Source organism: Brachypodium distachyon, chromosome 3, assembly GCF_000005505.3.
Source record: "Brachypodium distachyon strain Bd21 chromosome 3, Brachypodium_distachyon_v3.0, whole genome shotgun sequence".
NCBI lineage: Eukaryota > Viridiplantae > Streptophyta > Magnoliopsida > Poales > Poaceae > Brachypodium > Brachypodium distachyon.
This window is the reverse complement of record NC_016133.3, coordinates 37,246,445-37,263,244: the sequence shown is the minus strand read 5'-3', so window position 1 is coordinate 37,263,244 and position 16,800 is coordinate 37,246,445. Positions and strand designations below refer to the sequence as shown.

Here is a 16,800-nt window from a genome sequence, read left to right as displayed (position 1 = left end):
GTTTTACAACAAACGACCTCTTTACTATTCAGAAATTAAGGTCAACTCATTAATCAAGATGCTCTAATTTTGGCCTAAGTCAAATCTTTCAATTTTGATCAAGTTTATAGAAAAGAAAAGTGATATCTACAATATCAGATAAGTATATTATGAAGTTACATATCATGATATAAGTTTAGAATTATAGATGTTGGTACATTCTCTACAAACTTGGTGAAATTTTTAAAACTTTGACTTAAGACAAAGATAGAAGATCTTATGTTTAGGAAGGGGGGTACTATTTAGCGTTTTGTACTAAAAGAGAAACTAAGGGAACGTGTGACGGATGAAACGAATCATGCTCTTCTTGCTCCGTTCACTGCCGAAGAAGTACGGAAGGCACTCTTTGATATTGGCGATCTTAAGACGCCTGGTCCGGACGGCTTACATGCGGTTTTCTACAAGCGGTTTTGGCCAATGCTTGGGGATGATTTAATTGTTGAAGTCCTTGCTGCAGTGAACTCACAATCAATCCCAGAGGGTTGGAACGACACGGTGATTGTGTTAATCCCAAAGGTGGAATCGCCGGAATGGGTAACTCAATTTAGACCTATCAGCTTATGCAATGTGGTCTACAAAGTTTTATCCAAAATGTTGGCTGCTCGATTGAAGGTTTTTTTGCCTGACATTATCAGTACCACACAAAGCGGTTCTGTTCCCGGGCATTTAATTACAGATAATATTCTGGTAGCTTTTGAGAGTTTCCATGCTATCAAGAAGAGGAAGCAAGGAAAGACGGGTTTGTGTGCTGTCAAATTGGACATGCATAAAGCATATGACCGGGTCGAGTGGCGTTTTCTGGAACTTATTATGCTGAAGCTTGGTTTCCATGCAAATTGGGTTAAGATGATATGGCTTGTGTGTCTCTGAGTTCGCTTTAATTCTTCTGAAACTGAACAATTTGTTCCTACAAGAGGATTACGCCAGGGTGATCCCCTATCACCCTATTTATTTCTCCTATGCTCGGAAGGTCTCACGAGCTTACTATCACAGGCTGAAGACTCCGGAGTTCTGACAGGACTGCGTGTATGTCAGGTATGCTCCGGCTGTGAGTAATCTTCTATTTGCCGATGATTCGTTAATTCTGATACAGGCTACTCAGCGAAACACCCAAACTCTAAAGCAGGTTCTGGCCGACTCTTGTGCTTCATCTGGACAGTTGGTTAGTGAGTCCAAATCAAGCATTTACTTCAGCCCCAACACTTCTGACCAGGTGCGCAATGATATGTGTGGTATCTTAAGTATTACTAATGAGGTGTTAACGAAAAATATCTTGGACTTCCATCTGTTATTGGTACGGACAAGAACTCCTCCTTCCAATTTCTTGTTGACTGGGTGTGCAAGAGGACTAATGGCTGGAAGGAACGGATGCTCTCTATGGGAGGGAAGGAAGTGCTTCTGAAGTCGGTTGCACAGTCAATTCCATCTTATGCGATGTCGGTCTTCAAAATCCCTAAACTTACTTGCAAAAGGATTACGGACGCGGTCTCTCGTTTTTGGTGGGGAGATGATGAGAACCACAAAAGAATGCACTGGCTTGCTTGGTGGAAAATGTGTATTTCCAAGAAGCAAGGAGGGATGGGCTTCCGTGACCTCCATTGTTTTAATCTAGCTCTTCTTGCAAAAGAGGCATGGCGGTTACAAGAAAATCCGGAATCACTTTGTGCCCGTGTCCTAAAAGCAAAGTATTTTCCTAATTGTGAGATGATCAATGTGTCGCTAAAGAAAGGGGCTTCCTATACATGGCAGAGTATTATGGCCGGTTTGCAGACTTTACATAGAGGTCATATTTGGTGAGTTGGTAATGGTAATAACATTAAAATTTGGGAGGACAACTGGATCCCTAACTCCTTCTCTCGCAAGGTGATCTCCAGTAGAGGGCATACCATCTTAACTAAAGTCTCAGAGCTTATTGATCATGACGCATGTGAATGGGATGAAGCTCTTCTACGCCAAACTTTTTTGGACGTCGATACAAACCGCATTCTGACTATTCCGTTGCCGAGGTACGAGATGCAAGACTTTGTTGCTTGGAATCATACTAAAACAGGCATTTTTTCCGTTCGGTCCGCGTACCATGTGGAGTGGGCACACCAGTATGGAAGCCGGCTTGCTAGACAAGGATCTCCAGAAATGACGGCCGTTAACCGGACGTGGGACAAGCTCTGAAAATGAAGGTACCAAGTAAGGTGAAAATTTTCATATGGCGAGCATTGCATGGCGCAATTCCATGTCGCTCCATCCTCGCGAATCGACACATCAAAGTCAGTCCGCGATGCCCCATCTGTTCTTTGGCCGCGGAAGATATTAAACATCTATTGTTCTGCTGCCCAAGAGCTTGCGAGGTATGGCGATGTCTAAAGCTTGATGAGGATATTGCACATGCTAGAAGAGTTGATCGGTCAGGCGAAATTGTTCTCGAATTTATCCTGGAGATGCATTCGGATGAGAAGAAAATTGCCCTATTTGTGACTGCGGTTTGGTACTTATGGTGGGAACGTAGACAGGCGATCCAAGGGGAGCTTGTCCAATCCCCTGATTGCTCAGCTATGGCAATCCGTGTGGTGACAGAGAACTTTGTTCGGGCAAGGAGCAAAAAGGCTGGCATCAGAAGACATGGGTGGGAGAAGCCGCTGAGAGATTTGTCAAATTAAATGTTGATGCGGCCTTTGATCCCGACTCTCTCGACGGAGCGATCGGCGCTGTTATTCGTGATGATAAGGGGCTGTTCGTTGCAGCTGCTAATCAGAGATTTGAAGGATGCCCTAATGTCTCGGTGGCTGAGGCAATGGCATTGCGATTGGGCTTGGAGCTTTCATAGTTGGCCGGCTGCAATCGTCTTGTGGCGAATTCGAACAGCATGGAAGTTATTCGGGCGATGAACCAAGGAGGGCGATCGTCGAGCATCGGTGTAGCGATCTTCGATGACTGTTTCTTCCTCTCCAATGATTACGTGCAAATCTCCTTTGTTCATTGCCCACGGGAGGCAAACGTTGTAGCTCATGAATTGGCTTGTCTTGCCAAATTCTCTCCCCCTGCTGTGTGGCTTGAAAACCCTCCTAGCAGTATTGTACCTCTTATGCTAGTGATGTAACCTTGATTTCGAATGAATAAAGAGGTGCTTTACGTGTCAAAAAAAAGAGAACGTTTGGGTCTGAGGCAAGAATAGCTCTAGCGGTCTAGCCTTGCCAGGCAAGGATATCCATTTGGTAAGTAAAATAAAGTTAGTTTTTGGAAGCAAACTAGCTGCAACTGCTATAAAAAGTTAGGAGGAAATTGCATGCAGGATTCATAGACTTGGCAGCGATGTTCAGTTTCATTCATAAACTCACAAATTCGAAAAGCGGCACCTTAAATTTGGCATGTCAGTTCATTTTAGTCTAAAATGACAATTTCGGGCTAGATTAAGCCACGCTGGCATCTGACGTGGCTCGGGGGGGGGGGGGCGTTTTCGCAAAGTTGCGGCCGTTGTTTTCTTCCGTTCTTCAACACCCTGCAACTTTTTGGCCTCTAACCCGCGGTTCAGGCTACGAAAAGGCCGCGAGTGTGATTTACGCAAAGAACTCCTTCCCTCGTTCTGTGTTAGACCATCGGGTCCTTGCCCTCCTCCATTACACCGCTCGAAGGAAACAAAGGGACGGAAGGGCACGAGGCGATCATCGACGACCACTGATGTCATAGCTGGCGACACCCCCACGTCGGAGATGGAACCACGTAGATGACAACTAGGCCATGAGCTGCCGCATTTAGGTAAGTTTGGTTCCTCTCATGGCCGCGAATTGCTTAGATTTTTTTGGACGACATGATGGAGTCTCCACCCTCGCCGGTGAACACACCGCGGTCAGGCATCGACGGCGTCCAGGCGACCGCACGAACGCGGACGACAACTTGAACGGCGGCTCCGATGATGGCTTCAACAGTGTCCACTTGAACGACATTGATGGCTTCCATGGCGACCCTGGAACGGCAGCGGCACCTTCACTGTCGGCGCTTGCTTCGGGACAAAAGGGGGGAGATTTGGGAAATTTCAGCTGGACTGCTGGTTTGAGCTCATATTTTTTCAGGGGGCTCAACGCAAGATTCCAGAAGCCGCAGCTTTAATGCGAAAACAACGCCCCCCCCCCCCCCGCCCCCGCCACATCAGATGCCAGCGTGGCTTAATTTAGCCCGAGATTGTCATTTTGGACTAAAATGAACCAACGTGCCAAGTTTAAGGAATCACTCGTCAATTAATTTAGCCCGAAATCGTCATTTTGGACTAAAATGAACCGACGTGCCAAGTTGAAAGAGTCACTTTTCAAATTGACGAGTTTATGAATGAAAATGAATATCGCTGCCAAGTTTATGATCTCCCATACAATTTCCTCAAAAAGTTTGCCGATGGAGGAGAGCCGAATTGGCTCTTGGCACGGGCAAAAACACGATCGTGACTATCCTTCAGCGGTTAATGCTAAATTCAGTCTCTATCCAAACAACTGGCTTTTGCTGGCTCAAGCCGGAGCGAGCTAGCAAAATTTGGCTGAGCTAAGCTATCTGAGCTATAGCTAACCAAACGCTCCCTAAAAGTTTACAACCTGCTGTGATGAGTTGAGGTATTCTTTCGATTGCATTTTTAATTGCTAAGGAGTTGAGGTATTCTTTGTCCTGAAGAGGTTACGAATTGCCCAAGAGTACACGACAAAGATCAGAAGAGATCGTTCATCTCTTTGCATTGGCGGTTTATGCACTCTGTTCAGCTTCTGTACATGCGGGCGTACGGTAATAAAATCCGTAGATATAAACCGTGCATGATGCGCACGTACGTATGCCACATCACGTATCACGCGCACGCAATCACGGCGACCAAATGTACGAAATTCTCCACTGACCGGCAACACGAGCACCCCCGCATGTCGCCGCAGCCGGCCGGGGATGAATCAGCTAGCTAGCCGGCGCGGCGTCGAGGATGCGCTTGATCTGCTTGCGCGCGGCACGGGTCAGCGTGGTGGGGAACTCGACGTCGAACCGGATCCGGAGGCTGCCGCGGCGGCCTGGCTCGCGCGCGATGGGCATTCCTTCCATGGGCACCACCAGCTCGTACCCGGGCCACACCACGGGGACTTGCTCCTCCGGATCCTGATCCCGATCCTCCTCTTTGCCGCCGCCGCAGCCCACGTCCACCGCCAGCTCCCGGCCGTCGAGCGCCGCCAGCACGACCACCGTGCCGCCCAGCGCCTCCGCCAGCGTGACCCGGGCCTCCGCCACCAGGTCGTTCCCGTCGCGGCGGTACACGGCGTGCGGCCGCTCGTCCACCACGAACACCAGGTCCGCCGCCGCCTGGTTCCACCGCAGCTGGTTCCCCTTCCCCGGGAACGTGATCTTCGTCCCCTTCTTCCACCCCGGCTTCACCTCGATCCACAGGATCTCCGACTCCGTCTTCATCCTCCTGCCCACAACAAACAATTTAGAGATTTTGAAACCAATTAAAACCGAATCAAAATAGGTTGTGACAGTTACCCGCTGGCGTCGACGACATTCCTGGAGATCTTCATCTTCTTGGTGACGCCCACGTAGAGCTCCTCCAGGGTGCACGCCAGATTGCTCTGCACCGGCGGCGGCGGCGGCGCCATGGTGTTCTGCTCTGAACATCCGGCGCCGTAAGGCCGGGGGGGCTTGGCGCGCGCGTTGTTGCAGTAGGTGAAGGGCGTGTCGCCGAAGAACTCGGCGAAGATGTCGTCGTCGTCGGCGCCACCGCCGGGCGCCTGCGGCGGCGGGCCCTTGAGCCCCTCCTCCCCGTACTCGTCGTACACCGCCCTCTTCCCGGGGTCGCTGAGGACCTGATCCGATATCCACAGAAGCAAAAACGGCATTCAGAGATTCAGATTCGGATGAACAGAACAAACATTTTCATGCAGAGATTCAGATGAACGGATTCACGCACGTTGTAGGCCTCGGTGATGTCCTTGAACTTGGCCTCGGCGTCATTCTTGCCGGTGGGGTTCTTGTCGGGGTGCCACCGCATGGCCAGCCGCCGGTACGCCCTTCGGAGGTCGTCGTCGGTGGCGTCCCGGTCGACATTCAGGGTCTCGTAGTAGTCCACTGATCCCATCGTCGTCGTGGGCAATGATGAAGATGCATCACAATGAGCAATCGATCCCCGATCGATCCACAAGGATCGATGGATGTTATATGTACACCAAGAAATGATATTGGTTGGATCACCAGAGGAAATGGGAGATGAATGAGACCAATGCTCGCATCAGGGATCGCCAGAGGAAGAGGAGGCTTCGTGGCTTGAAAGTACACAACATTTGAATTGATCCAAGAGAAATCAGCCAAACAAATTGAAACAAGGCAGTGTGCCTGCTTAATTACTTACAATTAATCTTCTCGGCGGCAAATGAGGATGGCAATCGAGAGCATTTCGGTCCCGCTTTGTTCCCTTCTTTTTCTGGCATGCATGGGCAGAAATGGGGTAAAAGAGGATGTCGAAGAATAGGCGGATAACTTTCTCAGGAATACAGAATAGAACTCGTAGAAATACATCACGCTCGCCCGTGCCTTTTTTTACATGGCTATGACTCGGCAAAAGCAGAGTCTTTTACCATGTCATGTTTGCACAGGCATTCATCAGTGAGATGAAATCAAAGAGCAAACAAGTGCACAGAAAGATAATAGTCTTTTAGTACATGGCTATCAGCGGCAACAGTATTTCTGCTTCACATGATATGATCCGGAGGGAGTAAAAACATTATGCATTACTGACTACTATCAGGGACAATATAATATGTATATCGCTAACACAACTGTGTTTCTCCTTATACAAGAATCAATCAAGCTCTGCGATTGACAATGCAGTTCAATTAGCAGTGGAAGAACATATTCCTACAGCAAATTTGGAAGAAGAGAACACGCGCGCAGGAATAGGAAGAATATTTCTACCCACAAATGGAATTCTTCAGCCAGTGATGATAATGAACTATGGGAATAATATTATGTAAGCAACGTGTCGATCTGTGTGGCTTTCAAATCCATTTATCTATGTCGGTCTCAGGTGACAATCTCGTGTCGCATGTACAAGGAGCCGACAGGCCAACTGAAGCGGCTCAGTGCAGGTGGCCATTGCCATTCTGCTTGGCGGAATCCGTTGATCCGTATCCATGGTGTCCGTTCTGTTTGCAGGGGTCAGCTGATCCATATCCACGGTGGCCATTCTGTTTGATGGAGTCAGCCGATCCGTATCCGTTAGGGTTCTTGCTAGCCCAGTTCCACTGGTCCCTACACATCTCGTCGATGCCATATTTCGCTCTGGAGGAAGACAACATATAAAAACACGGAAAGTATTGTGGCCTCATGACATCATTATATATTGCTGCAAGACTTACTTCCAACTTAGGTCTCTCTCTGCTTTAGCAGTTGACGAAAACAGAATCTCTGCGTCGCCAGGACGTCTTGGGCCAATAATCAGAGGAATTTTCTGCAAAGGAACAAAAATAAATATGTATAAAATAGAAAAGAAAAGGTAAATCAATGTAACCTTGCTTTCATGGCAAGGAGACCAGGTTAAAGGAAGCATTAAAAAAACTAGACCCTTCTTTTTGCTATCTTGTCTACAATAAGGAACTAGCTATTCGATTGGTAAAAAAAAAGGAACTAGCTATTCCTGTTGGTCAAACACACTTTGATGGTAAATTATGAACATCTACTGTGTCACAAAATTCTTTTAAACTGATGGCATTCATGTGAAAAATACGCGCCCTGTGGCATACCTTCCCAGAAGCCTTCTCAAATGCTTTAACTATCTCCAACACTGATGTCCCTTTCCCAGTTCCAAGGTTGTATGCTTCACACCCTGCAAGTAGTATAAAAATTTAAGGCACGATCCACATAAATAATAGATAAATGCTAGTGATTAAAGTATACTTGGCCACATGGAGTACAAGAACTATAATTCAACCAGCTAAAACTCGATGGCCCAGGAACATACAATAAACAAAAGAGTTGCTACACCTGGCAAGAACATAATTGGAGAACCGTTAGGAAATTTGAGGCCAAGTGTGAAGTGTGAACCTATGCTCGAGTTTTCGAAAAGCTTCTGCAGTGCAGCGATATGTCCATCAGCAAGGTCAACCACATGGATGTAATCTCGGACCTACAAATTGTGTCAAGTGTCATTGAAGATGTAACACCTCCCGAGTACAGATAAACAAGAGTCGTTACGACAATATGCTAAAATATCTTTTACTGTAAATCATCAGTTCTAAACAACTATGGAAATAAGAAAGTAGCAATACTGATCTTGCCTCGAAAAAATAACGTGAATTGTCAGCCAGGAAACATCTACTCCCTCCGATCCATAAAAAGTGTCGCCCATTTTGTACTAAGTTAGTACGTACAAATTTTGTACTAAGTGTGCGACACTTTTTATGGACCGGAGGGAGTATTGAAAAACATCACAAAAGAGAGCACATACATAAAAAGTGCTTGGAAATAATATTAGCATACGGCAAAAATAGCCACGGTATGAAGCAGCAACTGAGCTTATATTAACATGTTAAAAAATTTATTAGAGACGTAACTTTGCTCAAGTTCTATGATTCTTTATTTGTAGAGTTCCCATTTCCTAGGAAATATTCCCTAGTACATTCTGTGTGAACAGACAGACCTAAGCCCAAGCAGCTGAATACCTGATACCAGTCTCTATTTGCCAATTATTCAAGTCACATATCTGAAAAGATATATACACCAATGGATAACAGAGCTACTTTGTGCCTTCATGCTATGTAAACTTGTCCAAGGCTAAAACCAGATTGACAATAAGATCTTGAAAAACACTAGCATGGATAAATTAATTAAAACAGGTGCAAATGACAAACAATTGTACATAGCATGACAAAGATAATTACCCCAGTTCCATCTATTGTTGCATAGTCATTTCCTAATATTGTGAGAGCCGGCCTCCTGCCAACAGCAACTTGTTGAACATAGGGCATAAGATTGTTGGGAATCCCACATGGGTCTTCACCAAGGTATCCACTGGGATGAGCCCCAACCGGATTGAAGTACCTAAGTAGAACGATCTTCCATTCAGGATCCGTACGGTAAATATCACGGCAAATATCCTCAACGACAAGCTGCGATCCATTTGTTAAATTTCAGTCAGTTTAGAGATCTCATGAACGTACAAGCTTCACACATACAAAAAAAGAAGAGATGCCTCTCTGACCTTGGTTTTGCCATATGGATTGTTTGGAGTCAGAGGAAACTCTTCTGTGCAGGGTGAGTTCTTGGGTGATCCATAAACTGCAGCTGATGATGAGAACACTAACTGCAACATTTAAGCAAAACAAGAGGTGCCGCATGTTAGTGAAGAAGTGACCAATAAACTAACAATTTGAACATCCGCTGATACATTGTCAATTCAAATAAATTGGAACCAAGTAGATCTTACTGCAAAATGCTACAGATTCAAAGTTGTGAACGTGATCATGCATAGTGGCCAGTGGGTGCCACAATTAATGGTAATAAAATCTGGGATGGACCAGATGGTCCAAGCAGCGCTGTTAGAAACAGGTCGCAGTGCAGATTAAAGTAGAATAAAAAGCAAAAATCTGCCACACACAAATGCCAATAAATTTCATCGTCTAATACCAATGACCAGTATCCTGTCTGCCAACTGATTTTACTGTATAGTCAAAAAAATGACCAGTATACTGTCCATGTTCATTATATCCAAAAAATCCTATCCCTAATGAACGCAAAAAACAAACAAACTCTTTGCATTCAGAGTAACTGAACATTGGCCAGAGGCCCAGAGCACACAACTTGCCTCTGTCAAATAGCATGAACTAGAATTATGCATCACTCTAACACAATGTAATACTCCCTCCGATCCATAATAAGTGTCTCAGATTTTGTACAAACTTAGTACAAAGTTGTACTAGATCTGAGACACTTATTATGGATCAGAGGGAGTAGCATTTATTCACATAAAAACGTAAACAAAGTCATCTTAATAGAGTGTAGCAATTACTAAGGAGCTCTGGTAAATTAGTCTTCAATTCACATGGTACAACAAAATCAATAGAATGAATAAAATGACCTAATAACCTTTGTTAAATAAAAGTAAGAGCCTAGCATATGAATTCAGATAAATCTGCAAAGAAAGCACTCTGAAAACAGTAACTCCAGTTGGAGTATAGTATATGTATCCAAAATTCAGAAGTAAATACCTTTTTACATCCGTGGGCAGACATAACTTCCAGAAGATTTACTGTGCCATTAACATTGTTGTCATAATAAAGCAATGGCTTCAGAACACTTTCACCAACAGCTTTTAATCCAGCAAAGTGAACAACAGCATCGAATCTGAAAAGCACATAGTCTTAACAATAAAGAGCAAGCAATGATGATGGACATGCCTTTGCGCATAAGGAAAGCATTCATACGAAGTAAAGATACTATAACTAACCAACCCGTATGCTTTACCTTGTTGAAGCAAAAACCTTTTCAAGTGCTCCCTTGTCACGGAGATCGATCTGCAGACATCAAGTAATGTTTGTTGACAACTTCCAGAGTGAGATTAGAAGGGACAAAGAATATAATGCGACTTTGACATCAAGTAATGTTTCTAGCACTAGCACACAACTACGTAATAAAAAACAAAAGTCTCAGACAAAAGCCATGTGCCATCTAGTATAAAAAAATAGGTCACAAGAAGATACGTTTTGCAACCATGAAATCACCGACATCTGAAATACTATAGCAATCAACATGGAACTAGACCCTACTCATTATCAGGTTAAGTTGATAAGAGCAGGGCATGTTCCTCCAAAACTTTATGCGGAACTTACTTGACCCTGAGCAGGTCTACCCTCCATAACTCTCTACAAAGTGTCAATGACTCAAGTTAATAGAGAACTTTACCAACAACCATTAACGTTGCTTTGAATTCATGTAAAAGCATCTTACTGCACCAACCACCAAACATTTGAGTTCCAACTTTAAATACTTAAAATGACTGTTTTGCAGCTTTCGTGGAATTCATTTCTGGTCAATAGTTTCACCGTCAAATACTTGTGTTGCAGATCATACTAACAGAAGTTATTAAACATTAGCCCGGCAAATTAATAAAACAATGTTGAGCATAAACTACTGAAAGGAGCATCTACTACTAAATGACCAACATTTGAATTATCTTATTAACTGCTCCTAACAAACAACAATGAGGTCAGGGATATCAACAAACAATTGCACGACAATCAACCTGGAGATATAGAATGGAGCAACAAGGTAATATATATGGGCAGTGCTTATAAGAAAGGCTTAGGTTATCCATCGGATTGAGTAATGGCAATAACCTTGTCATGCATCAATAATTTTCTAATCATGAGAAATACTTAAACTTTTCTATGCTTAAACAGACAAAATTCCTCACATATCTACTTAGCAATATACATACAAATACCTTGCGTTCAACATATCAAGCTGTCAATTAGTATTCATTAGTCAGAGACTGGAAACAAGACCTATAAAAATTACCATTTTCATGAAGGGAGAAAATCAAATATTTGTTTTTAGCAAAATGATAATTGGTACCTGATTTTTAAATAGGTAATGGTATGCCACTTGCCTCTAGTATATAGGGGAGCAAAGATTAAGGTAGGATGAGCATTAAACAAGTCAGAGACATCTAGGTTTTATATTGATTAAAAAGGGAGTTATTAGATGCCTAGTTGTCTGCTTGTTACATTAGCCAACCACTCCATTGTGACAATGAGGACAGCAATTCAATCAGAACTACCCTCCAATCAATGCCAACCGTGAAAAGCTGGTAGTGCCACCGAGGAGAAATGAATAAACTGGCCTGAGACAATGATACTGTCATGCCATCGTTCCCAGTTTGACTATTGCAAATTCGCAATGCAAGTCTGTCCACCTTTCACAACTGCAAATCAAGCTCATCAAGTGCCAAAATAAGTATTGAAATCCAGGCAGTATGAATTGCAAGAACCATGCAAGCACTCCTAATCAAGGAACTACAGCTCACTGGCTAGTACTTTCCCAATCAAGCTCCGCCAAGACATCAGAAGCTAACCAACATGTTCGGTAACTGTCAACAAAAAACATTGACGCCAAAGGTTCTTTTTGCATCATGAACATCAATAAATTTCAATTAGATTTGAAAAGCAGTCAAAATATAAAGTTGGCCGATCTTTTAGACGAGGTTTTTTTGTAGCTCTTGTGCTTCCCTGGATAACTAACTCCAATCTACGAAAGTGTCGTCCAGTAAAACCAAAAGGAAAACAACCATATCACCTTCCACCAAATGGAATCTTCAAGACTTCAACAAACTGCGAATCCAAATAAAGCTAAATTCTGTCTACTGCCACGAAATGCAACAATTTCAGTACGAGTTGTCGAGTTCCCAAAACTATAAATCGAAACAGCAAAATCCATACGAAGTGAGAATGCGGCATACGCCCACGACAGAAAACCACAACTCCACAAAGCGTTTACCCGATCAGCACCTCCTCATTTGACGGCATTGCCTCCACGGTTAAGCCTCGTGTTAAGTAGGCAAAATAAAAATGGGGGAAAAAGTCGTCCCCTGTTCCAAAACCGCACTCCCCGTGACACCGCGGAGATCTAGGGGGAGCATCAGGAGGCACGACATTGCGAGGGGGAAGGGATTCACCCGAGTAATAGGCAGGCTAGCGTGTTCCCTCACCTTGTGGAAGGATAGGTTCCGGGAGTGGTCCCCGGCGAGCGCGGCGACGCGGCGGACGGCGAGCTCGGAGGAGTTGTTGAGGTTGTCGACGACGACGGTGCGGAAGCCAGCGAGCAGCAGCTGCAGCACGGCGTGGCTGCCGATGTACCCGGCCCCGCCCGTCACCAGCACCGTCTTCCCCGCCGCCACCGGCACCGTCTTCTCCACCGCCATGTCTCCCTCCGAAGCTTACCTCCCGCCCAGCCTCCACCCACAAACCGCCGCCGCCTTCTCCTCTTCCTGCTCCTCCTCGACGAGAGACGCGCGCCGCGCGGATCTGGTCGGAGGGGAGGAGGACGCGTGGAGAGGAGAGGAGGCTTGCGGGCTTCGAAATGGGGAAGCTAGGCGGAAGATTGCGGTGCGTGCGAGCGAAGAACTTGTGTATATGAGCTGTGCTTGCTTGCGTTGCGTGCTAGAGGGCAGGGCAGCACGACGGCGGGGCCCACGGTGCAGGGGCTGCGGTGGTGCCGCTGGATTTTGTCGGTCTCTCTCGTCGTGCGGGTTCGTGGCTGGTCACCTCCCGCGGGTCGTGCTCCCGGGGGCCGGCCGGCCACTGCCCGTATTGCCGTTTGTACTGTTGCTGGCGTCTGCTGCTGCTGTCCTTTGCTCGCTCGCCCTCGCCGCTGAAGCGACAGCGGGTAAAAAGGCAGAGCCATGCGCTGTGAGACAGGACTAATGCAAAAAAAAGAAGTACGATTGTAAAGTAAAGTGTGGTCGAAAGTCTCGAAACAGAATCCGAATATGCTTTGTTCCCACCGAAACAAGGCGCGGATGGATGACCTGTGCATCTCCTGCAATGAGCGCATCACATGCAGCGTCTCTGCATTTCATTCGTTCGTTCCTGTGTGCAATTTGCAAACATTTTGTTCGTATGATTGCTGGTACGCACGTCACATGGTAGGGGCAATTGACCCCCGTGATTGGACCCCGCTCGCGATCATAGAACGCCGAGTATCCACAATTTAGAAGGAGTGGAATAATTTAGCAAACATCATTGGGGGAATATTTTAAAGCAAATCAGGACAATAAGCCGAAAAGTATAAATCTTCCAAGATTTTTTTTGCGAGTAATGTTCCAAGAAATTTTAGTGTGGAATTTAGGGAATGGGGAAGGGAAGTTTTGTAAAATGACTTATTTTGGGAACAACAGGAAACAAAACACACACGAAATAATTTAACAATGCTGATCTTCGTGACTACTAATAAATTATTTATAACTTTCTTGAATTCCTGGGTTTTCTAGCATGCTTATTGAATATAAGGTTTATTTTGTTTCCTCGGGTACTAGCGATTTTAGTCAATGAATATATAATGACATAAAGTTGATATCATTGTATTTTTATTCAAAAGTACCAACTCATGGTGATGATTTGTAATTTTTAATAATAAATCATGTTTCTCTCAATTGTGAATTAACCTTTTTATTTCCATTTTTATTTCTCTAGCTTTTTTTCTAAAGTTTTCTTATTTTTGCAAAAAGAAAATATCTGATTGGACTCGGATCTGTGTGAAACCACTACCGCATTATTGTACATAACGCTTTGAGCGGGGTGTTCCGGTTCAGATCGCACCTTTGTGACCTAGATGGCACTTAGAAGTTTGAGGACTAATAAGTGAGACCTCAAAATTAGTTTGAGGGCCGCCAATACACTTAACTCGTTTGAGATGAAGGTTGCATTCATTATTGCGGTGGATTCTCATGGTCTGTTTTGCCTTTGCCCCGCCCTCTTTTGTTTATTGTTTTACTAACCCACTTTTCTTCTTCTTCTTCTTCTTCTAGGCTCATTTTGCGGGTCGCTGCAATATGTTGACGTGTACTTATTTTATAATTTATTGTTAGAAAATACAGACAAAAACAAGCAAAGGTTGATTAGCCAAACAATAAAATAAGCAACAACAGGTGGGGCAAAAAGGATTATGATAATCCACCACCATATCAAACTTGGGCTAAGCACACGTGGTTTTAAGATATATGCATTGCAACAAGCTTTCTAAAAATCTATAATTTTGAAACTTTAGAAAAGAGCTCTTCTACAATATCCCGTAATTAATTTAGACCGTCTATTTTTTAGATCCAAGGGCTCTGATTCGACGATACTCTCTAATACTCTAATTTAGCTGTGTGGAGTAATAGGACGGACTATTGAAAGCAGGACATGGAGTAGTCTGACAAGTGTCCAAAACATTTCCGGAACCACCCCTCGGCCCCTCCCTCCGCGGACCGACAGTTTCCCCATCTATCTTTCTCTCCTGCGTCGCAGTAGATTCCGCCATCGGAGACCACCTCCCGCTGAGCCGACATACACACGCATAGCAGCATTGAAAGGAATGGGGGCGAGGGGGAGGATCTAGCGGCAGGTGGACGCGGCGGGTCTGGGGGCAGGTGGTCTGCGTCCTCTCCCGTCACGGAGTGGAACGACACGACGGCGGGTCCGGGGCGGAGCTGGTGACGGCCGGGTCGCGCTGGAGGAGGACGGATGCGTCGCGCTGGGTGGAGGCGCGCTGTGACGTGCCGGAGGAGGGCGAGGACGGCGCTGGTGGAGGGCGCCATGCCGCCATGAACCCCACCAGCCACCAACACCGTCGTCGGTATGTGCCTAGTCCTGCCTCCCGCTTCACTCTTCTTGCGTGATTACGATTTGTAGCAGTAGTTAGTTGATCGTTAGATCGTAGAGAAAAATCGTTCGTATTAGCGTTTTGCCTTAGGTGTGCGACATGGATTTCCATGGGTTCTATGCGAGTGTGCTGCAGCTTCGATGACGTGTTCTGGTGTGCGCAGTTGTTCTCCTTTAATTTATAGGACATGAATCTTGTATTGGATGGATCTATTGAGGTCAGCATTGCTATCTCGTCCTGTAGGATTTATTATTAGTTAAGATCAGCATTGCTAATTTTGTTCACCCAATTGAGAAAATGTTCAGAATATACTAGTCCGTCTGTTCTAATCTTGAGATTGGTTGGTTCTCATGTTAGTTGTGGCATGTTCGATTAGATTGGTTGTCTGGTACGTTGAATAATTCGGAATTTTGAAACTAGATGGTAATTAGCTCTGACACTAGCTGGTGATTAGTTCTGCCGTACTGTTGTCAAACTAGCAGCACAACTTTGATCTCATACTTTTTGTAATCTTGTATTTAACTGATCTATCATTGTCCATTACCTTCCTAAATTCCTCTTAATACACTTCAGTTAAAAGTCACATGTTCTTACATGTTCATATTTTTCCAATTCTGCATGTTGGTATATTGAATAATTTGCTTTGGGTACAGGTTTTCTACTCTAGTGTGTGCTTCTTAATGCTGCTACATTTTCCTTTTCTAATCTGATGCCGAAGCTATTTCGGCTGCTTTCTATACTTGTAATTTTCTTGCATATTTAGAGCTAATGCAGAAAACCATGTTAATTAGCATTTTGCTAGCTGTGCATGAACGTACTTAGCATGTTTCAAAGTTACGCCCAAGTCTTGTGGATCAAATTAGCTGATAGTAATCCTGACCCGGATGTCCTTTTGTCAGGTACAATGCAATGCAGAGATGACATGCCATACTTGAGTGGTGTCAACAAAGAGATGGCCGCCCATGGAGGGAAGATAGCTGGAGTGGAGAAGAAGCTTTGAAAAGACTTGAAAGAAGAAACAGAGGCCAATTGGGTCATGCCTCACATAGGGGTATACTTGGGCCATACGGGAATGCATGGGTAGTATTCATGTGAAATTGATGGAAAATGTGGATAATGGCATTATGTGATTAAACTGATATTTTTGAAAGGAAATGTAATTGCATTTGTTTCCAGTTATCCTCTTTTGATCTATGGATATATACTGATTATTTGTGTCTCATTTCACCCTGTGTTTGTAGGAGCTAAGGACCTTCAGTCTCTGTGCCTCGAAATACTAAAATGAATCTGATTTTCTTGGGTTGAAAATATGGAATATGTAAACTATGGTTCAAATGCGAAGAGTTGGCATAATTGATATAAAGCCAGAACTAGGTGTTTGTACAGAATCAAACACTT

At 44.6% G+C, this 16,800-nt stretch overlaps 2 protein-coding genes across 3 annotated transcripts; both read right to left on the bottom strand.

The window, feature by feature from the left end:
* Positions 1–4,793: 4,793 nt before the first annotated feature.
* Positions 4,794–6,551, bottom strand: LOC100839313 (dnaJ homolog subfamily B member 1). Its single transcript, XM_003572118.4, has 3 exons — positions 5,960–6,551; positions 5,536–5,855; positions 4,794–5,464 (listed from the first exon to the last, which is right to left on the bottom strand). Exons 1-3 carry the CDS (start codon positions 6,125–6,127, stop codon positions 4,960–4,962), a joined length of 993 nt encoding a protein of 330 aa, XP_003572166.1. The 5' UTR covers positions 6,128–6,551; the 3' UTR covers positions 4,794–4,959.
* Positions 6,552–6,684: 133 nt separating this feature from the next.
* On the bottom strand, positions 6,685–13,173 carry LOC100829118 (UDP-glucose 4-epimerase 2). 2 transcript variants are annotated; one of them, XM_003574393.4, is made up of 9 exons: positions 12,749–13,173; positions 10,507–10,556; positions 10,251–10,386; positions 9,245–9,346; positions 8,925–9,152; positions 8,089–8,170; positions 7,788–7,870; positions 7,404–7,495; positions 6,685–7,326 (listed from the first exon to the last, which is right to left on the bottom strand). In XM_003574393.4, the coding sequence occupies exons 1-9, from the start codon at positions 12,959–12,961 to the stop codon at positions 7,125–7,127; spliced, it is 1,188 nt and encodes a 395-aa protein (XP_003574441.1). In that variant the 5' UTR covers positions 12,962–13,173; the 3' UTR covers positions 6,685–7,124. The 2 variants fall into 2 exon arrangements, with proteins under 2 accessions (XP_003574441.1, XP_024317469.1); XM_024461701.1 differs by lacking the exon at positions 12,749–13,173 and adding an exon at positions 10,872–10,913.
* Positions 13,174–16,800: the final 3,627 nt, after the last annotated feature.

Excerpts from the sequence above, each read along its gene's own strand:
- LOC100839313 (XM_003572118.4), bottom strand. The coding sequence starts at position 6,127 with ATGGGATCAGTGGACTACTACGAGACCCTGAATGTCGACCGGGACGCC. Across the intron at positions 5,856-5,959 it reads ACATCACCGAGGCCTACAAC|GTCCTCAGCGACCCCGGGAA; the intron begins GTGCGTGAATCC and ends ATATCGGATCAG. Across the intron at positions 5,465-5,535 it reads AATGTCGTCGACGCCAGCGG|GAGGATGAAGACGGAGTCGG; the intron begins GTAACTGTCACA and ends TGTTGTGGGCAG.
- LOC100829118 (XM_003574393.4), bottom strand. The coding sequence starts at position 12,961 with ATGGCGGTGGAGAAGACGGTGCCGGTGGCGGCGGGGAAGACGGTGCTG. Across the intron at positions 9,347-10,250 it reads CTGCCCACGGATGTAAAAAG|TTAGTGTTCTCATCATCAGC; the intron begins GTATTTACTTCT and ends TAAATGTTGCAG. Across the intron at positions 7,871-8,088 it reads TTTCGAAAACTCGAGCATAG|GGTGTGAAGCATACAACCTT; the intron begins GTTCACACTTCA and ends TACTACTTGCAG.